Source organism: Tripterygium wilfordii, chromosome 21 (genome assembly GCF_013401445.1).
Source record: "Tripterygium wilfordii isolate XIE 37 chromosome 21, ASM1340144v1, whole genome shotgun sequence".
NCBI lineage: Eukaryota > Viridiplantae > Streptophyta > Magnoliopsida > Celastrales > Celastraceae > Tripterygium > Tripterygium wilfordii.
This window is the reverse complement of record NC_052252.1, coordinates 17807320-17828585: the sequence shown is the minus strand read 5'-3', so window position 1 is coordinate 17828585 and position 21266 is coordinate 17807320. Positions and strand designations below refer to the sequence as shown.

At 38.9% G+C, this 21266-nt stretch overlaps 4 protein-coding genes across 18 annotated transcripts; 3 read left to right on the top strand and 1 right to left on the bottom strand.

Moving 5' to 3' along the window:
• Positions 1-90: 90 nt before the first annotated feature.
• Positions 91-3684, top strand: LOC119989704. 4 transcript variants are annotated; one of them, XM_038835378.1, is made up of 9 exons: positions 91-321; positions 706-885; positions 1022-1132; positions 1215-1454; positions 1608-1642; positions 1722-1811; positions 2006-2168; positions 2265-2761; positions 2866-3684. In XM_038835378.1, the coding sequence occupies exons 1-9, from the start codon at positions 318-320 to the stop codon at positions 3328-3330; spliced, it is 1785 nt and encodes a 594-aa protein (XP_038691306.1). In that variant the 5' UTR covers positions 91-317; the 3' UTR covers positions 3331-3684. The 4 variants fall into 4 exon arrangements, with proteins under 4 accessions (XP_038691306.1, XP_038691305.1, XP_038691304.1 ...); XM_038835377.1 differs by having other exon boundaries at positions 95-321; positions 715-885; positions 977-1132; XM_038835376.1 differs by having other exon boundaries at positions 95-321; positions 709-885; positions 977-1132.
• A 6774-nt stretch (positions 3685-10458) lies between these two features.
• LOC119988409 lies at positions 10459-12207 on the bottom strand. Of its 2 annotated transcripts, none has more exons than XM_038833437.1 (3): positions 12064-12207; positions 10871-11093; positions 10459-10704 (listed from the first exon to the last, which is right to left on the bottom strand). In XM_038833437.1, exons 2-3 carry the CDS (start codon positions 11087-11089, stop codon positions 10591-10593), a joined length of 333 nt encoding a protein of 110 aa, XP_038689365.1. In that variant the 5' UTR covers positions 11090-11093; positions 12064-12207; the 3' UTR covers positions 10459-10590. The 2 variants fall into 2 exon arrangements, with proteins under 2 accessions (XP_038689365.1, XP_038689366.1); XM_038833438.1 differs by lacking the exon at positions 12064-12207 and adding an exon at positions 11597-12046.
• Positions 12208-12305: 98 nt separating this feature from the next.
• On the top strand, positions 12306-16847 carry LOC119988408. 11 transcript variants are annotated; one of them, XR_005465600.1, is made up of 7 exons: positions 12307-12410; positions 12853-13251; positions 13625-13703; positions 14010-14089; positions 14211-14321; positions 14970-15092; positions 16449-16585. XR_005465600.1 is itself a non-coding variant. In XM_038833436.1 (6 exons), exon 6 carries the CDS (start codon positions 15140-15142, stop codon positions 16622-16624), a length of 1485 nt encoding a protein of 494 aa, XP_038689364.1. In that variant the 5' UTR covers positions 12306-12410; positions 12853-13251; positions 13625-13703; positions 14010-14089; positions 14217-14321; positions 14970-15139; the 3' UTR covers positions 16625-16847. The 11 variants fall into 11 exon arrangements, 7 of the variants coding, with proteins under 7 accessions (XP_038689364.1, XP_038689360.1, XP_038689363.1 ...); XR_005465601.1 differs by having other exon boundaries at positions 14217-14321; positions 16348-16481; XR_005465598.1 differs by having other exon boundaries at positions 16348-16481.
• A 588-nt stretch (positions 16848-17435) lies between these two features.
• Positions 17436-20658, top strand: LOC119988572. The gene has a single exon (XM_038833656.1). The coding sequence runs from the start codon at positions 17988-17990 to the stop codon at positions 19527-19529; it is 1542 nt and encodes a 513-aa protein (XP_038689584.1). The 5' UTR covers positions 17436-17987; the 3' UTR covers positions 19530-20658.
• Positions 20659-21266: the final 608 nt, after the last annotated feature.

Genomic DNA, 21266 nt, shown 5'->3' with positions numbered 1-21266 from the left:
AATCAAAATATGTGCCGCGCGAAGCGCGGGCATGCAACTAGTTCTTATTTAAAAATAAAGAAAGGGCAAAAAAAACCGCGGATAAAACGGAATCTTTAGTTGCCGTATTAGGTAACGGACGTTTATGATTATCTCCCGTAATCGCACTTAATTTTTCTTAAATATTTCGGTTTTTTTTTTGGAAATTCAAAATTTCCCTCTTCAACCTCTCTCTCCCTCTCTCCCTCCCTGTATTTCACATAACTTCTCCGTGTTTCCATATTTACAGTTCAAGAACATCCGAATCCTGAAGCGGCACTTGTCGACGAAAAACTATTATGGGTATCGCTCCACTCTCTCTTATCAACTTTGTATTTGATTTTGTGAAGTGAGAAATTATAGAGCCAAAGAATCATTCGTGTTTATTGTCGATTATTGGATTGATTTATTCACTCCCAGAATCATCTCGTATGGTCTGTTTAATTGTAATTTTTTTTTGGGGTTTCTGATAGATATTGATTCTTCATGGTTTTGTGTTTACAAGTTGTATGTAAAAATGCTCGCTGTATTTTTCGTTGTTTTCGAAGCACCCAGATGGGAATTGTGCGTCTTTCAAGATTGTTTTGTTTATCTGTTGTCATAAAAAGAACAAAAAAAGAGTCTTTCGAGGATTGGAAAGGTTAATTTTTGAATTGGTATTCTGTAAATCCTCACTGTGTATGGCAGAAGTTTCAGAGAAAAGAACGAAGCTTGATTGTTTTCTGGGGATGGAGAACGAGAATTCTCAGTGTATGAATAAAGCGGCTGGCACTAATTGGCAAACCCAAGGTGAATCTTTATCATCCGATTCCAGTTATAATCTGCGTAAGACTATGGCTTGGGACAGTGCCTTCTTCACCAGTCCAGGTATCCTTAATTTTTGGGTATCAAACCCAATATAGTGTTGTGCATATGTCGTGTGATATAGAAACCTTAAAGAAACTCATGGATGCTTCAGGAGTTCTGGATCCTGAAGAGTTGTTTGCAACTCTCAACTTCGCAGAGAAAAAATCTTCACCTCTTGATTCATCGGATATAGAGAATATAAGTACAATTGGCGGGTCGAATGCACGGAGAAGTTTGGCTTGGGATAGTGCCTTCTTTACCAGTGCAGGTATTTTGTTCAAATCTGTGAAGTTCTTTATTTCGTTCATAGAAGTTCAGGTTGAGAACTATTTTATTATTGGCATATTTAGGGGTTCTGGATCAAGAAGAGTTGTCTTTGGTGAATAGAGGATTTAATAAATGTGAATCTCACCATCTTCCTGGTATCAAAGAAGTTTGGAGATCTGCTGACTCAAACTCCACCATAGACAGTGATGACTTTTCTCTATCTAGCCTTGAGATTGATATATTTGGTGATTTGAGGGCATCAATGCATCAAGCACGTAAAGTCTCCGAAAGTTCGATTCTGGGTTCCAAGTTGGGAAGAACAGGCATGTATAGTTTCCATTTGAGTTTTTCCCTTTTCTTTTTCCTTTTTTCTGCTGATATTGTAGATTTAGGGAAATTTTATATGCATCTCTTTCTTTTGTTTCTACCTTGTGCATCTAATCTTAAATGTCGTCGATGAAATTATTTTCTCCCAGCTCCAAAATTATCGCAGACTTCCTCTCAAGTAAGGGTATGTTCTTATGATCAATATTAAGTTATCAACAACCCTTCTTGCCCCTTGAAGACTGAACTTTATTTAATAATTTCAGGTGAAACCAATGCAACCTTCAAGAAGGCAAGGTATTAGGACTCATGGATTGGATATCTCAAAGGAGGCTCCTCTTCCTCCACGAGGACGGGTATGTGTTATTTCATTACTTTGTTAGCTCACCTATGCATCATGGCAACAGCTGAAACCATTAGCAACGACTGATATGCTTCAGCCGCTGCCCCTCTTAGTTGAGTTGATGCATTGGTGAGCAACTGTAGTTCCACAATGCGCCTGCAATTTTTCGGGGTATTATTGAACTGATCATTTACACTCTCCGGTTAGACAAAGCTCGGTACGCAAACTGGAGAATCAAACATGTTGAGATCTCTTAGGTCTCCGAAAGTCATAGGCCGTACTACCTCACCGCTCACAACTTCCACCAGCCGTCCTTACTTCAGCGCAAACCAATTGAAAATGGAAACTAAAGCCAAAAAAGACTCAGCAGGTAACTATTTCAATTTTCAGGATTAGTTTCACTCTGCTGCCAGCTTGTTTCAGTGGTTAGGAATGTTCATTTGCATTGAACTTGAGATTGTTGCAGGGGAATGTATGAGTTCAACTGTATTTCCTAAATCACCTTCTATGGTTTCGCCAACTGCCACAAATAATTATGCAGTATTTACAAGTCCTTCACCCAATTCCAATGATAAAGCTCAATCAAACACTATGAGAAAAGTTAATTCCAGACTTGCTGTTTCCAGTTCAAACTCCAGAACTCCTTTAAGTTATGCCAGGAACAGAAGTGGCTTAGTAAGTTCTAGTCTCCCAAATCATGTATTATCCACTCCCAAGTCTTCCTCCTCTATATCACCTGCTGCCTCACGTGACGGATGGTCTTCAGAATCATCATCATCTGTCAAACGAAAATCTGTTGATTCTTCTGCAAGACTGGATACCATTCCTTGTGGATTGCTTCATTTCGACAACGATTCCTCTCAATTGTTAGATTCCGCTTATCATCGAGGAACAAGGTCCCCTCGAAATGCCAAACCTTCATGCCTTCGGAAGCCATCCCCAAAAATTGGATTTTTTGACGAGGTTAGTTATATCATACTTATTCTTTATTCCATCAAGTAGATTTGATAAATATGCTTTATGAAGAAAAATCTCCAGCTGTCTGACGAAACACTTTTTATTGACAGGAACAATATACTGCCTTAGAATTGAAAGGATATCGCAATTTCCACCCCAGTATTCGAAGTTCTAGAACTGAAAATGGTACCAGTAACCTCAATGGTGAGTGCAGTAAAACAAGATTTGGCAAACAGCAATTATCTGGATCTTCAGTTGGGAACATGAAGCCAGGTTCATGGCAAAGTGGGGTCTTATGTCCTTCAGTGATCAGGACTGCACATGGTGCAGATAGTGCATTTCGGGTTTTGAGCAGCAGAGATTGTTTGAAGCCTCATGGTGTAGGAGCTACTTGTGATGTTGAAAGAAAGGGAACCCTTGCATCAAGGAAGAGGAATAAGACCAGCAAACAATCTTCAAAAGAGCCTGAAGAGGCCCGTGATAGTGACAAGGAGAATATAGTTCCTTTGGAAAATCTAGTTGAAGACTTGAGTAGGCATATACAGGCCATTGACTTAAGGCAAGGATTTGGGTAGAGACCTAAAGGGTAAGAGTTCTTCCCAAATTTGCACAGCTAGATCTAAAAAATCCCTTGCTCCTGTATCTTCATCTTTCTCAGACACTTTCCTTCCTCGTGACAAGAAAATTATAACAGATCTTTATAATGATCCTGTCCTGCTGAGATTATGAGGATCATGCAGATATTTTAACTATTTCTTGCTGAATAGCACAGAGAAAGCTTGCAGGCCAAGTCAAATCCAGCAGCATCATTTTTGAATTTTGAGTTATATGTGCATTTCATATCCTGAAAATGTAAACAGTTGCTTGCAGTTTGTAAAGAATGCTATTGGCTCCACTACTGGGAAAATGAGTATAGCATTTTATGAGAACACTTTTTACTATTATTCTTGCTGAGTGACTGAATCAGAATGATATTAGGCATTCTGTAGATTTATGAAACTTTCCTCTGATTTGAGATTTGACATGATTTGTGTTCCTATCGTGAAGAGATGAGGACTCTATATCCTATTACGGCTGATGTGAAGAAAATGCAAGCACAACAAGAAGAGATAGCTGTTCAATGCTTTCTGGCTGGATTAGAGTCCCAGTATGAGATTGCTCGCACTCAATTACTTACTGATTCAGAGCTACCTTCTTTAGCTGAAGCCTTCTCTCGGTTACGTAAAGTGTGTAAGGATCCTGGTAAAGACACCTCTGGTGTGTCGGTTGTTTCTGGTGATACTTCTGCTTTATTGGGATGGACACCACCGGTTGGTAGCAATAGGGGTGGTCGTAGTGGTGGTCGAGGAGTTCGTGGTGGAGGTCGAGATAATGGAGGACGTGGAGGTCCAAGGATATGTTATTACTGTGGAGAGCAGGGTCATTTGAAAAAGAATTGCTGGAAACTGAATGGTAAACCATCCACATCTTTGCGGTTTGCAAATGCTGCCACTCAGGAGGGTCTTTTGCCTACTCCTCCCGGAGTTATGTCTCCTTCCATGACATCCAAACCTGATGGCCACATTCTGATTTCAGCTGATGAATATGCTCGGTTTACTCAATTTCAAGCTACCCAGTCTACTGCCACTCTTGTTCAGTCAGGTAATCCAACTGCATGTCTTTCTTCGTCCTTCGGTGATTGGGTCATTGACTCTGGAGCCACCGATCACATGACTAGTAATACAGGTATCCTTTCTTCATTTCAGTCATCCCCCACTCTACCAAATGTTACTCTAGCTGATGGTTCTAGTGTTCCTGTGCTCGGTAGTGGTATAGCCACACCCACTTCCACTTTATCTCTCTCCTCTGTTTTGTGCTTACCTTATTTCCCATTTAACCTATTATCTGTCAGTCGAATCACTAATGCATTGCATTGTTCTGTCCACTTCTTTCCTGATTATTGTTTGTTTCAGGATCTGGTGACGAAGAAGGTTATTGGTAGAGGTCACTTGTCCAATGGTCTGTACGTTCTTGCTGCTGATGTTTTACCGGTGCCACGGCTAGTTGCTTCTACTAGTGCTACTTCACTTCACCAGTTGCATTCTCGGTTTGGTCATCCTTCATTACATGTTTTAAAGCGTCTTTGTCCGTCTTTAGGTTCAGTGTCTCAGTTAGAGTGTGAGGCATGTCAATTTGCCAAACACCATCGAATGTCCTACATTCCTCGAGTTCATAAACGGGCTGCGTCCCCCTTTGAGTTAATTCATTCAGATATTTGGGGTCCTTGTCCTGTTGTGTCTAAGTCTGGATTTCGTTATTTTGTTACGTTTGTTGACGATTTTACTCGGGTAACTTGGTTATATTTAATGAAAAATCGTTCTGAGTTATATTCTATCTTTTGTGCTTTTCATGCTGAAATCAAAACTCAAAATAATGCTTTTATTCGGATTCTACGTAGTGACAATGCCAAAGAGTATTTCTCTATCTCTCTTTCCTCTTATCTTGTTCACAATGGCATTGTTCATCAGTCATCATGTGTTGTCACCCCACAACAAAATGGGGTGGCTGAACGAAAGAATCGTCATTTAATGGAAGTTGCCAGGGCATTATTATTTCATATGAAAGTGTCTAAAGTATTTTGGGCTGATGCTGTTCATACTGCATGTTATTTAATTAATCGTATGCCCTCTTCAATTCTTGATGGTGGTATTCCTTACTCGGTTCTGTTTCCTTCTAAGCCTCTTTTTTGTCTTCCACCACGTATATTTGGTTGTGTGTGTTTTGTGCAGGATGTACGACCTAAGGTTACTAAACTTGACCCGCGGTCTCTCAAATGTATCTTTTTGGGTTATTCTCGTCATCAAAAAGGGTATCGCTGTTTCTCTCCTGATCTAGGTCGATACTTAGTCTCTGCTAATGTTACCTTCTTTGAATCTACTCCTTTTGTTGGTGGTTCATCTGCATCTGTCTTTGATCCCGCAGATGAGTTTCTTGTCTACCGTATCTCTGAATCTAATTCTTCTCCAGCGTCCTCTCGACCTCCTATCACTCAAACATATTCTCGACATAGCTGGCACCATTCTGTGGCACCTCCAGTGGCTCCTTCTGTGGCACCTATTACAGACCAAAACACTCAATCTCTTCCTGCCTCTTCATCTCCAGATCCGAGTCCTCTCGCTCCTGATGCAAGTCCTGATTTACCTATTGCTCTTCGTAACGGTAAACGTTCGTGTACCTATCCTATTTCTTCCTTTGTTTCTTATCATGGTTTATCTCTTGTCTCTCAGTCTACTATTTCTTCTCTTGATTCTGTTACTGTTCCTAAGTCTATTCCAGAGGCTCTTTCTCACTCTGGGTGGCGGCAGGCAATGAAAGATGAGATGTCTGCCCTTAAGGAGAATGGTACTTGGACTCTGGTTTCCCTCCCAGTTGGCAAACATGCTATTGGTTGTAAATGGGTCTTCACTGTTAAAGTGAATCCTGATGGTTCTGTGGCTCGTTTAAAGGCTCGGTTAGTGGCCAAGGGTTATGCTCAAACATATGGTGTTGATTATTTGGAGACATTTTCTCCTGTTGCCAAGATTGCTTCTATTCGGTTATTTATTTCTCTTGTTGCCACTTATCACTGGCCTTTACATCAGTTAGATGTTAAGAATGCTTTCTTGCATGGTGACCTGGTTGAGGAGGTCTACATGGAGCAACCACCTGGGTTTGTTGCTCAGGGGGAGTCATCTGGGAAGGTGTGTTTTCTTCGAAAATCTTTATATGGGTTGAAACAATCTCCTCGTGCTTGGTTTGGTAGATTTAGTGAAGTGGTTATTGAGTTTGGGTTGTGCCGGAGTGCTCTTGATCATTCTGTTTTCTTCAGACAATCTGAGTTAGGATGTATACTTTTGGTGGTCTATGTTGATGATATTGTGATTACTGGGAGTGATGGTATGGGTATTACTACTTTTAAATCCTTTCTTCACACCAAATTTCACACAAAGGATCTTGGACATCTCAGATATTTCCTGGGTATTGAAGTATCACGTAGTAAGCACAGTGTTTTTCTATCTCAGAGAAAATTCGTACTTGATATACTCAATGAGACAGGTTTGATTGATGCTAAACCGTGCGAGGCACCTATGGTGCCTAATGTGAAACTGGCTGCTGAAGATGGTGTTCTACTTGTTGATCCAGAACTGTATAGGTGATTGGTTGGGAAACTTAATTATCTTACAGTAACGAGGCCAGACATTGCTTTCCCAATAAGTGTGGTTAGTCAGTTTATGTCATCTCCTCGGACATCTCACTGGGATGCAGTGATTCACATTTTGAAGTATCTTAAGGGTGCCCCTGGTCGTGGTATTGTATATAAGGATCTTGGTCATGTTAGAGTGGAAGGAACGGGTCGTGGTGTTATTTATAAAGGTCACAATAACATTGGAGTGGAAGGATTCTCTGATGCAGATTGGGCAGGATGTCCTATAGACAGACGGTCTACTACAGGTTATTATGTCTTTGTTGGTGGAAATTTGATATCCTGGAAAAGTAAGAAGCAAAGTGTGGTTGCAAAATCGAGTGCAGAGTCTGAATATAGAGCCATGGCTCAGTCTATTTGTGAACTTATGTGGGTTCGTCACTTACTTGAGGAGATTGGTATGAAGGACTCAACTCCTATGCAGTTGTGGTGTGATAATCAAGCAGCTATTCATATTGCTTCTAATTCAGTTTTTCATGAGCGTACAAAACATATCGAGGTTGATTGTCATTTCATTCGAGAGAAACTCCAACAAGGAGTAGTTTGTCTTCAACATGTCAAGACTGGAGATCAAATAGCTGATGTATTTACTAAAGCTTTACCAGGGAGTCGAATAACTAGAATTTGTAACAAGTTGAGCATGATTGACTTCTATGCTCCAACTTGAGGGGGAGTGTTAGAATATAAGGGTAGTTTAGTCTTTGTGTATACAGTTAGAATATACAGGGTAATATTTAGGGTTATGGATTAGAGAAGAGAATTGAAGAATAAGAGAGGAAATGAAGTGAATCATGTTACTGTATCTCTCTACTGCCTTCGTAACAAGCTCTAAAGAAATCTTAAAGGCTTGAAAAGCTAGAAATGATGAATTGATCTCTTCTTCCATGTAAAAAGGTTTGCATGCAAGGAGTTGGTTGTATGATTCAATGTCATGATGTTTTAGATACTCAGTATAGTTCACTCTAGCTTCTATAAAAGGAAATCCTTTGTCAAAACGATCAATGATGATGTTATCTTTTGTTCGTCCCGACAGAGGATAGAAGAGGTTTAGGGTTTCTGAGAGAGAGTTTTTGAGGTTTGTCAAGGCTTGATTAGCATGGGAAATGGAGACTGTTCTAGGATAGAAAAAGATTGCAGGGGCATAAGTGGTGGGTGTGAGCTGGTCGAAGAGGCAGAGTTTGTAGGGTTTTTTTTATGATGAATTTTTGGTGAAGATGGTTTGATAATTTCTCTTGAAATGATATGAACTTCCATCTTCACCATTTCTGAAACTGTTTCCCCAGATTCTTCTGAGTGTGGTATGATTAGTTTCAGCAGAAATAAAGGTATTTAATGGAAAACTGGAGACTAGTTGGTAGCATCAATAAATTTCATCATAAAAGAGGCCAAGCTTGATTAAACACTAATTTTCCTGAACTAGAATAGTCACATCATAAGAATTGGCATTGCAACTCTGGAAATTAAAGGTAAAGAACGAAAGGGATTACCGTGTTGTACAAATATACGTCGATGCACGGGAGTCTTGTGCACGAGAGTTGTTTCCGTTTTCTTATGCACGGAAGTCTGTGTAATATTCGAGTAGAGGTCGTCCCTTCTGATCTGCACGATACACCCCAGATAAGAGTTCATGAACATGGAATAAATTTTGTTTACTGGAATACAACGATTCTAAATATTGCCACATCTCCTTTACACTATCACAATGCCCAATCATATCATCTACAGAATTCTCCATAGTATTCTGAATTAAAGTGAAGAGTTTATCATCTTCCTTCTGCCATTGTGCCTTGGCATTTTGCTCATTCGGTGCATCCTCGGTCAAATGTTTTTCCATATCAATACCTGAGAGGAATCTCCTAATGACTCGTTTCCAGTGACCATAGTTTGTGCCATTTAATTTTCTGTCAGTGATTCGATACGAAGTTGGGATGATTTCTGTAACTGCCTTTTTTTCACTAGACTCAGCCATGAGTCACACAGAAGCAAGCAAACCCTTGAACACGGTACACACACAATAATCTCCACTACCAGGGCTGAACACTACTTCCCAGATAACCAATAGGAAGACTCAAACAACAATCTGTCTAAAACAAAGACAATTGCAGCTTCAGAGAAAGCAAGAGAGCAGAATTGCTAACCAGAAACTAGAAGAACTGAGCTCGAACCAGACTATTCACCACAAAATCTGCCAGTTTTCAGCACTAAAAACAGTACAAATAGGCCTCAAAACAGTTCCAGAATAACCTGCCCTATCACCAGCAAAAAAAAAACTGTCCAGAACACTGCACAAAATTCCGTTAGTATTCACTGCCCAGAAACTGCAGCAAATAGCACCAAAGCAGTCCAGAAAATTGCAATAATGTAACCCAGAAAACTGCCAAGAAAAAACAGTTTCAAAAGCAGCCCATTTCTGTCTCAAAACAGCAGAAATGTTCCCAAAAAAAAACTGCTCAAAACACTGCAGAAATCTGCACCAATATAACCCACAGACAGCCCAGAAAAACTGCACTAATTCAAAGCTGTACAATCACCATGTGTGAAGAGCACAATCGCGACACCACAGACCTCAGAGAAGAAGATCTTTCGACCATGGACAGAGGCTCGCGATGAACACTAGCAGCACCAAGAGCACCGACTCGAAGCTCACGACAGAGCGACACCTGAAGCCCAGATTGCCCAGATTCGCAGAAGCTCGCGACAGAACCTCAACTCGCGCAGTCTCGCAACAGAACCTCGCGACAGACCCTTAACTCGCGACACCTGAAGCAGCGATTTGCACTGGTAACTACAGCCGAGCACCGTGTCTGACTCGGAACCCAGAATCGCGCCGACACTCACAACCGACGACTGTGCTCAGCCAGCGAGTCGCCGCCCCGGCTCCGATACCATGTTACGAAGGCAGTAGAGAGATACAGTAACATGATTCACTTCATTTCCTCTCTTATTCTTCAATTCTCTTCTCTAATCCATAACCCTAAATATTACCCTGTATATTCTAACTGTATACACAAAGACTAAACTACCCTTATATTCTAACAGAGCTATTCTTGGCAGGACACCTTCCTGTGGTATATATGAAGTTATCAAGCTATGCTCTATGGGTGTGATTTACAGGCTATTATATGATAAATAATGAGATTAATTCTATGGATGTGATTTAGGGAGTTGTTCTCACTTTTTTCCTTTGATGAGAACAATGAAAATAATTCTTCAAAGGTAAATAGCTCCAACATACCCTTGAAGAATTAATCTTATTGTTCTCCCATCAAAATAAATAAGAAAAAATAATCATCATATTCAAGCCGTTATACCAAACTGTTATCTCAAACAATGTTGAGTGGTGAGGGTTGGCTATATGACTCCACGAGGGCAATTAGTATGAAAACTACCCACTGTTGCTACTTAATTCCAAAAGGAGAACTTGTATGAAAGTATACGTCATACGCTTCATGGGACTTGAACAATGTCAATGCTTTTTTTACTGTGAAATGAACTGGAATTAATCAATGCATTGGCATATAGAGTCTGCTCCAATCAGATTCTCAAGTACAACGGAAGCACATACATAGATTTTTTGGAATGGTTGAATGAAAAGCATAAGACCTATCATTTGTCAAGAATGATACGGCACAGCAAGCTGAAGACCCACACTTGCAGCAGATTTTCCAAGTGTTCTTTTCATTTCGTCTGATCTATCAATGGCAATATTGTATGAGAACAGCAAGTCCTACAAAATGACAACCAATTTGCAGACTGAAAACTTCAATGTCCTACGACTATCCAACGACTACTATTTAACAGGGATATCGTAAAGGCTTTTAATAATAGATTTAAATTCCCTTTCAAAGCAAATATATCAAAGGAAAACTAAAACAAACTAAAGAGAGTAATACCATGTGATGGTGCACACTGTTAAGGAGAAGAGTGTAATCCCGTGCAAGCTTGATTTTCTGCTGGATGTACACAACATCCGACAAGTGACAGTTCTTCTGGAACTCTTGTGTTACATATTCCACAAAATGTTTTTTGTAGTCTTCTTTGCCCACATGTTTCCTGACAGCTTTGAGAAGTTGGCGATACACCTTACAAGCTTGCAGTGCTTCTGAATTCATCTCCCTGTCAAAGTGGTAAGCTCAGTCATAACTAAAAGAACTGATATGATAAGGGTGTATTATCCTAGAAAGTCAAAGATGACAAAAATTTTCAGTGCATACTCTCCACATTCCAAAATCTTAGCATTTAGAATTTAACAACTCCCTCTGTTTGTACAATAAACCCTTTTCTCTAGACTCTAATGAAAGTACACATTGTCTCATCGAATGAGAAAAAGATCTTCATATTGTCCTTAAAAATTGCTGATGTCACAGGGCGTGTAATTTTTCTTAATTGGGAACAAAAAACATTAATCAATCCAGAAAAGATGCCTAATTTCAATCCATTTTCATTCTCAAATTATAAGATGAAGGAGCAAGTAGACATTTCTTCATTTTCAGTAAACCGATAATGAGCAAAAACAATCCTCAAAGCAAATCAGCGCAAACTTAGATTTGTTCTTTCTAAGCTTCAGCTACAATAGTATTCCATTGCAATCATTAAGGTTACTACATGATTTACCCTACCTTCACTTTCACTCCCTATCTAGTCTCCCAAGTCTATCTTTCTTTGAGCTCTCAGGCCCTGTTTCAAAATATTCTCAGAGACATATGAATGCTGGCTTGCCTGCTTTGAAGGGCACTGTTTCAGGAAAACTCCCATCAGATTGCCCTGTCAAATACTTTAAAGGGTGAAAACTCGGTGCTATCTATGCAATGCTTCCTTCAATGAGGGACCTTTCTTCATTTTGTTTACATTTTTGTGGAAATAAAACAAATCATAAGACAAGGGAGTTACGAATGAGTCCCATGAATGCCAACATGAAAAAGGCCCTCTATTTCGTCCATAAAAGGAAAGGAAATTTCAAAGAAACCACAATTTATCAATTGCGACAAATGGTCGAACAGCTTTCAGACATATCTGTATACCTTGACAGTTCCCAAAAAAACAACCAACAACCACCAGGGGTACAGGTAAAAAGTAACAGGCTTACGTTGGTAGAATCAAACCGAAGATATTCGTGGTAGTGTCGTTGAAGAATATGATTGAATTTATGGCATTCGATTCAGGGCTGATACGGTGCAGAGGGTGGAGCAGTGACTGGAGCCGCGGAGAAGAGACGAGCGGATTGAGTCGGGCAGTTTAAGTTGCGCGGTTGAGTATTGAATTGAATGGCCAGGGCCCAGAAGTCAATAAACGGCTGAGATTGTATATTAGGATCGAACGGTTGCAAGGAATTGAATTGAACCGTTGTAAATATGCTTCTTAAGACGACTGACCTTCCCGTCGGTTATCTCGCGCGAGAGACTCAAAAGAGGCGTTCTAATACCGGCACAGGAGGTACGATTCCTCTATTGATTTTCTAGGGCTTAACAACTTCCCTCTGTTTGGTTGATGAGAAAATTGAGGAACGCAAGAAAAATCTTGATTTTGATTCTTCTGCTGTATTCCGTACTTAATTTTTCGAATTACTGAGGAAATTGAAAAATGTAAATGTCGAAGCATGGGTTCTGTTTTCTCTTCTCAAAGTGAATCAGTATGATTTTCCTGGAAACCCGAAAGTTGTTATCTGAAGGTTATTACTTCGCCTAGCTATTATTATTTGTATCAGCTAAACAAAGGCTGAACTTGAGAGATGCACAATGTGAATTATATATCAGTGAACCTTGTCCGGATTAAACTTTGTTGAGTGTATGTTTATGGACTTCAGCTGTACTTGTGGTTTTGCCAATTAAAGTGTAAGTCTCTATTTAGTTTACATTGATTCAGCTTTCTGGTGCAGAATATAGAGAAATTAGAGAAGGTTGTGAATGATGGCAATTGCTATGGGGCTCCACAGATGTACAAGTCTATCAGTGCTTTTACAGTAACTGTTGTTTCTAAACTTTCGTTTAATTTGGGTCCGTTAACTGACCTTTTCAACCTTTTCTTTTACATGTGATTTTCTCTTACATTCCTAGTTTCAGAAACGGATCTTATAAAACATTTCACATTTTCTATTATTCTGATACATGTCGAGCCATCAAAAGATGATGATTTGACTGAAAATAACAATTTCAAAATTGCTTCTCTGGAGTGATCTGTGCAAGACGTGTTTTACGAAATCTTACCTGCAACCAACACCTACACAATCTGCATATGCCTGAGGATGATGTGAATTCCCCCTTACAAATATGAGAAGGTTTTTTTCTCCCTGTAATTTTTACAGTGATTATGCTGAAATATCTATTATTTTAGTATGTGTCATTGTGTCTGTCCACTTTCCTTCTTCTTTTCTTTTCCGCAAAAATAAATGACTTGATTACAAAATGATATGCTATAATTGCTTATCTACACTCAACCTAAAAATGGTTGGTAATTGTTCGTAAACTTTTATCTAAGAAGATGTAAGCGTCTTTGAAATTTTACGCATGCTTAAATCTATATAATTGGCATATAACCAAAGCGATTTGAATTCTCCCTCCCAAATTTCAGAATAGAAAGACCATCATTAAAAGGTTCATTTTTTATTTTGAGATTACAGCTTGTATACTGACAAAATATATGCATTACAGGTATGTAATAACTCAGAGAGATTCTGAAGCGTTGGATATTCTCCAATCAGGGTCATGGCTTCAGTTGCAACAAGGCCAGGTTTTTGTTTTCTTTCTAGGTCATTATTCCGATTACGGAGTTGGAATTTTCTTGCTACCTTTTCTTCTTTGCCTGAGCTTATGATCGTTTCAATTTGCGTCTGATTGGATGTAATATTTTATTGGTAATCAATCATATGTATAGGCCATGTATATACTCCCCCTTAATATTTATTGATGACGGAAACCGGACTCTCAAATTTCTTGTTCAGAAGTAATTTTCTTGAAGCTAGCTTTAACTTTTGGCTTGTTTTATACAATGCTAACGGGTATTATAAACTATTTCAACATACAATGCACGCTGCAGAGAGGTGCTTTGCCACTATTTAATATGCTGAGAGTGAATTATAAATCAAGTCTAGCTAGAGAACCTGCATATATAATGAGGTAACTTTAACTCCTCTGTCTCTCTGTTTTTTTCTTTTTGGCAACTTGACAACTAGTTACTACTGTCCAAATTGTTTTGAAGTAGTCTTGTCTAGCCAGTTCTTTTCATCATCTCGGTCAGCTACAGGAACAAAAATCTCTACCTGCTGATAATTTCTCATATTCATTTGCTGAGGAAATCATGCATTGCTCAATTTCTTGAGTTTCTGGGCTTATGGAGATGTTTTTCAAGGTGAGAATTTGAATGATTTGTTTGTTTTTTCACCGAATGTCATATGCCACTCAAACTCTGCAACAATATTTAACATTCTTAAACTAGCAACCAGTAGATAGGAGGCCAGTAGATGTGGAGCTTTTGTCATTTAGTCTTTTAAGAAAATTGAATGATCCTCTGCCCTCTGCTTGTCTCGATAATTTGTTAGCTCATTTATTTGTACATAATTCGTATATAGAAAGCCAATAAGTCTTGATACATTTTTCAAATATTTGACTTTATTTATTTGAAAAGAATTTAGATAATTTTATGCTTGGCAGTTGGCAACAATATTTAACAATGGAGGATAAAGCGAGTGACAGTCTACAATAAGGTGACGAGAACAGTAATAATAATAATAATAATATAATTCAACTTGATGTACAGTATTTGTTTTCACACGTTATGCATCATATTTAATTTAACCCTCCCACTCACATTTGATTTGATATGAAGTTTCCTGGAAGGTGGAATTAAATATTAATTCAGATATTGAGTTAACTTAGATCTGAGGTTGAGGCGTGTATAAAATGATGAACAATCATGCAGAGATATATTCACTTCTTCTTTCAGATCTAAATCTTGAAATTGTTGAGATAATGGAGGTGCGTCAATTGATTTCTGCAGATCACGTCCACCCTCACGATCTCAACTTCTGTGAAAAGGAAGCCATACACCTAAATGGCCGTGAAGAAATCTTTTGCAGTGCGCGCTTGGAATCATTGGATGGTGCTAGCTTCTACTATTGCGGTGAGTGTTATTTCTTTCTTCACAAGACCTGTGCGGAGTTGCCCACTATGATTAAACACCCCTCACACCGTAAACACCCTTTGATTCTTCGCCCGAGTCCAATTAATGGTTCTAGTCCTTCTTACTGTGGTATGTGTGGGCTTGACCTTTTGAGCTTCGTTTACAATTGCTATGATTGCAACTCTGACATTGATATCGGTTGCGCTAAGCTTGCACGGTGCTTCATTCAACCTGAAAGTCACAAGCATCATTTCACTAAGTGGAGTATGTCTGATCCATTTACATGTTTCTTCTGTGGCACATATAGTGATCGATCTGGACTCTTGTTAGGAAATTGGCTACCTTCTATTTGCACTAATTGTCAGGTTGTTGTTCACACTAAATGTATATCATTGCCATTCACAGTCCATTTACCACAACATGATCACCCCCTCATCCACACTTATTGCATTCCTGAAAGTCAATCTATTGCTTTAATTTGTGGAATTTGTGATAGGGAAGTGAACAGAGAATTTGGATGTTATTCTTGTCAAAATTGTCCGTGTATTGTCCATGCCAACTGTGCACTGAACAATGTAGAAGAGGTGGGACAAAAGTTCTGGGCGGAAGGAATTGAGACAATAGAGGACGAATTACTTGAGCAAGAGATTGAACATTTCAGTCATCCTCGTCATAAATTATTTCTGGTACAAAATCATGATGATGCTCATGAGATTGAAACAAAATGCGATGGGTGCATGAGTCTAATCTCTTGTCCTTTTTACAAATGTCTAGAATGTGATTTTTCTCTCCACATCAGCTGTTCCAAATTACCAAAACAAATCAATCACCCACTTCACAAAAAACACCCCTTAACCCTTGTTCCAAACGATGACAATTTCGTCTTCCATTGTTGGGCTTGTTGGAATTGGTGTCATGGCTTGTCCTATCGTTGTCTAACTTGTAACTACTTCAGAATTGATGTCCGGTGTGCTTTAGTCAATCCTTTAGAATTCTACCATGATAGTCATGAGCACCCCCTCAGTATATACACCGAAAGCAATAACTGTGCACAATGTATTTCTTGCGGCAAGCATCGCTGGACATGCTTGTTCCTCCAATGCAAAGAAGAATGTCCCTTCGCATTAGACTATAGATGCGCCACACTACCACGTACATTCAAGTATGAGTACGATGAACATCCTCTTGTCCTCTCATACCAACAAAATGATGATTCTAATGGGTATCTTTATTGTGATATTTGTGACCAAAATAGAGATCCTAATCATTGGTTTTACGGTTGTCCAAATTATACCGAGTGTCCGAATTATGTTCATCCCAAATGTGCTCATGGTAACTACCTCTACGTCAAGCTAGGAACCAGTATCAAGGCTCCCAATTTGCACGAACACGAGCTCTTTTTCATCTCAAGGGAGCAAGATTTCCTTCCATGCTACTTGTGCAGCAAGAAGGATCAAGAACTGTCCGTTGAATGTCACATGGAAGACTGCAACTTTAGCGTTCATTGCGATTGTGCCTTCTTAAAACCGTAAAACGGTTATTCTTAAGACTAGTTAGGAGTCTGTACAATACTGGGGATGGCCTTGCAAGGATCATCCCATGTATTGAGTGTTCTGATTGCATATTCATGGCTGCTGCAGCTTTGTGTTATTTATTCTTTCAAGGTAATTGAATGCTTCTCTTGACTGAATGCATGGAAGCTGCAGTTTGTGTTATTTATTCTTTCGAGGAAATTGAATGGTCCTCTTCTCTGCCCTTTGCTTGTCTTGATTGTATGCATGGCAGCTGCAGCAGCTTGTGTTACTCCCTCTCTCCCGTAAAGATAGTCCTACTTTTTTTATTCATCTGTCTCAAATTATAGTCTTATTTCATTTTTTAGAATGTAATTAGTTCATTAGTTTCCTAAAAGACCCCTATTTAATGTGTTTTGTTATCACAGTATTAATTAGGGTCATCTTAGTATTCATTAGGGGTGTATTAGAAAATATTTGAGTAAAATTAAATGTTATTATTATATTAATTATATTTTTTTAATTTGTGTGAAAAAAGAAGTAGACTATCGAAGTATTTATTATTTCTAGGAAATTGAATGGTTCTCTGCCCTTTTGCTCGTCTTGATAATACATTATTAATACTACTACTGTACTAGTATTTGTTTGTACATTATTAATACATGGAAAGCCTATAATTTTATGTTGTGCAGTAATTTACTAGATAAAAATTTTCATTGGGGATGGTAACCTTGGGTTGGGTTGGGTTTTGACTTTTGAATTAATATGATAAAATTAAATAACATAAGACATGCATAAAGCAACAAGTAAGCATTTCTTCATTTTCAGTAAACGATAACAAGCAAAAACAATCTTCAAAGCAAATCAGCGCAAACTTATATATACATTTGTTCTTTCTAAGCTTCAGCTACAATCGTATTCCACTGCATTTTAAAAGGTGAAAACTCGGTGCTATCATCTATGCAATGCTTCCTTCAATGAGGGGGCTTTCTTCATTTTGGTGGAAATAAAACAAATCAAAAAGACAAGGGAGTTGCGAATCAGTCCCATGGATGCCAACATGGAAAAGGCCCTCTATTTCGTCCATAAAAGGAAAGGAAATTTCAAAGAATGTTCCAGGTAATTTGTGGGGCGGAGCTTGCTGTGCTGTTCTCGGAGACTCTAGTCAAAATTTGATTCGATACGAAGTTTCTTGGAAAAGAGTTGGGAAGATAGCCTGCACCCACGTCAAATATTAATCCAGTTATATATTGACTTGACATAGACTTGAGTTTGAGGACTGTCGAGGGCGTCTATAAAATAATAGGCAGGTAATCTGAGTGATGATCGTGCAGATAAATAATATCCAGTTGTTTCAGATCTAAATCTTGGAAGTGTGGAAATAATGGAGGAGCTTCAATGGGTATCTTTAGATCACTTCCACCCTCACGATCTCATCTTCTGTGAAGAGGAAGCCATGCACCTAAACGGATGTGAAGAAATTTTTTGCTGTGCATGCTTGAAATCGCTACTGGATACTAGCTTTTACTATTGCGGTGAGTGTTATTTCTTTCTTCATAAGAGATGTTCAGAGTTGCCCCGTGTAATTAAGCACCACTCGCACCATAAACACCCTCTGATTCTTCACCCAAATTCACCATACTATCCTAATTCGTCTGTCTGTGATATGTGTGGGCTTGAAATTGTGAACTTTCTTTACAATTGCTCTGATTGCAAATTTGACCTCGATATCGATTGCGCTCTGCTTGCACTGTGGTTCACTCAACCTGAAAGTCACAAGCATCATTTCACTAAGTGGGGTAGGTCAGATCCATTTACATGTGATTTCTGCGGTGCATATAGTGATCGGTATCGGTTTGGATCTTCGTCAAAAAATTTGCTTCCTTGGATCTGCACTAATTGTCATGTTGTAGTTCACAATGAATGTATGTCATTGCCATTCACAGTCCATTTACCACAACATGATCACCCCTTCATCCACACTCATTTCATTCCTGAAAGTCAATCTATTGCTTTAATTTGTGGAATTTGTTGTCAAGAAGTAAACAGGGAATTTGGTTGTTATTCTTGTCAAAATTGTCCCTCTGTTGTCCATGTCAATTGCGCACTGGACTTCAAAGTACAAAAAGTGGGACAAAAGTTCTGGACAGAAGGAATTGAGGCAATAGAGGACCAATTACTTGAACAAGAGATTAAACATTTCATTCATCCTCATCATAAATTACTTCTGGTGCAGCATGATGATTGTGAGATTGAAACAAAATGTGAGGGATGCATGAGTCTCATCTCCTGTCCTTTTTACAAGTGTCTGGAATGTGATTTTTCTCTCCATGTCAGCTGTTCCAAATTACCAAAACAAATCAATCACCCACTTCACGAAGAACACCCCCTAACCCTTGTTCCAAACAATGACAACGTCGTCTTCTATTGTGGCGCTTGCTCAAATCCGTATCACGGCTTCACCTATCATTGTCTAACTTGTATATATTTCAGAATTGATGTCCGATGTGCTTTAGTCAATCCTTTTGAATTCTACCATGATAGTCATAAGCATCCCCTTAGTGTGTTTACCCAAAACAATAACTGTTTAGAATGTACTTCTTGCGGCAAGGCTCCCCCCAAGTACGTGCTCCGATGCAAAGAACGATGCCCCTTCGCATTGGACTACGGATGCGCCACACTACCACGTAGAGTCAAGTATGAGTACGATGAAAATGCTCTTGTCCTCTCATACCATGGAGATGATGATTCTGATGGATATCCTTATTGTGATATTTGTGATCAATATAGAGATCCTAATCATTGGTTTTACGGTTGTCCTAATTATTTGGAGTGTCCGATTTATCTTCATCCCAATTGTGCTCAGTCACTACCCCTTCGTCAAGCTAGGAAGCAGTATCAACGCTCCCGATTTGCACGAACATGAGCTCTTTTTCATCCAAAGGAACCAAGACTTCCTTCCATGCGACTTGTGCAGCAAGATTGACCAAAAACTGTCTGTTGAATGTTACAAGGAAGACTGCAATTTTAGCGTTCATTGTGAATGTACCCATTGAGATTGCGACTTTGATGATGATGACGACGAAGACAACAACAGTGACAAAGATGATGACGATTGTGACTTCTTGTAAAATGGTTATTCTTACGATTAGTCGGGAGTCCACACAATACTCCGATGGCCTTGTAAGGATCATCCCATGTACTGAGGAACGGGGGTAGGTCGTCTTCAAAGATCGACTCAGAAGCATAGTGGTCCTTTCGTGGTCCATTGTGCAAATTCAGGGGCTAAGATATTTATAAATTCAAGATCATTTCTATTGCAATACTTTTGTACCAAACATAACTTAATGCTCGGACTAGATGAGGTAACTCAAGTCCTCTGTCTCTCTTTTTTTTTTTTTCTTTTCTTCTGTTTTCTTCACCAACTTGTACGATACTTCCTAATCCTTGTTATTCTGTCTACCCATTTCTTTTTATCATCTTGTTCAGCTACATGAACAAAAATCCCTACCAGCTGATAATTTTTCATATTCATTTGCTGATGAAATCATGCATTGCTCAATTTCTTGAGTTTCTGGGCTTATGGAGATGTTTTTCCATGGATCCCAACTCTAAAGTTATGGCCTACATGCTGAAATGAGATCGCGGAGAAGTTCTATGGAGTCCAGCATGGGAACCCCCTGCAAGGGAGACATCTTCTAGGTGAGAATTTGAATGATTTGGTTTTTCACCGAATGTCATATGCCGCTCAAGCTATGCAACAATATTTAACAGTCTTCACAGATATTGTCACCGACTTCGACAGTTGATGTTTTCTGGTGTCTGTTGTGCCATTGAAATGGAGTATTGAGTCTTGTCTGATGGAGGTCTTTATCAATTCCTCAACCCCTACGAATACCTGTGTGCCATGCTGAATGCTTTGATTGCATGTCAGCTTGTGTCATTTAGTCTTTTAGAGTGTGTTTGGATTGATGGATTTGGAAGGAAGGGAAATAGAGTTTCCTTCCAATTCCCTTGTTTGGATAGTTTATTAAAAATTAAGGGAAGGGATTTGAGAGGAAGATTTCATTAAATTTTTGTTAAAATTCTTTCTCTCCAAAATGGAGCCATTTGGAGGGAATGGATTACTAATTAAGTCATTTATAAATTAAATATCCATTTACCCTTGTACATAATATTTTAACATAAAAATAAGGATAAATTAGTAAATTAAACAAATTTTCTTTCCTTCTTTTCTTTTTATCTATCCAAACATGGAAGAGGGAAAAATAGTCCCCCTTCCCTTCCCCTCCCCTCCCCTCCCCTCTCTTCCCTTCCCCCAAATCCTTCAATCCAAACACACTCTTAAGGAAATTGAATGATCCCCTGCACTCTCTGCTTGTCTCGATAATTTATTAGGGTCATTTATTTGTACATTATTCGTACGTATATGGAAAGCCATTAAGTTTTGTACATTATTTGTGTGGGATGCAGGCTTTTTTAGTTTGAAAAGAATTTAGATTATTTTATGCTTTGCAACAATATTTAGCAATTAACAGTGGAGGAGAAAGCAAGTGACAGTCTACAATAATGTCACGAGAATAATAATAATATAATTCAACTTGATGCACACACACAGATATATATATGAAGTTTCTTGGAAGATGGCCAGTACCCACTTAAA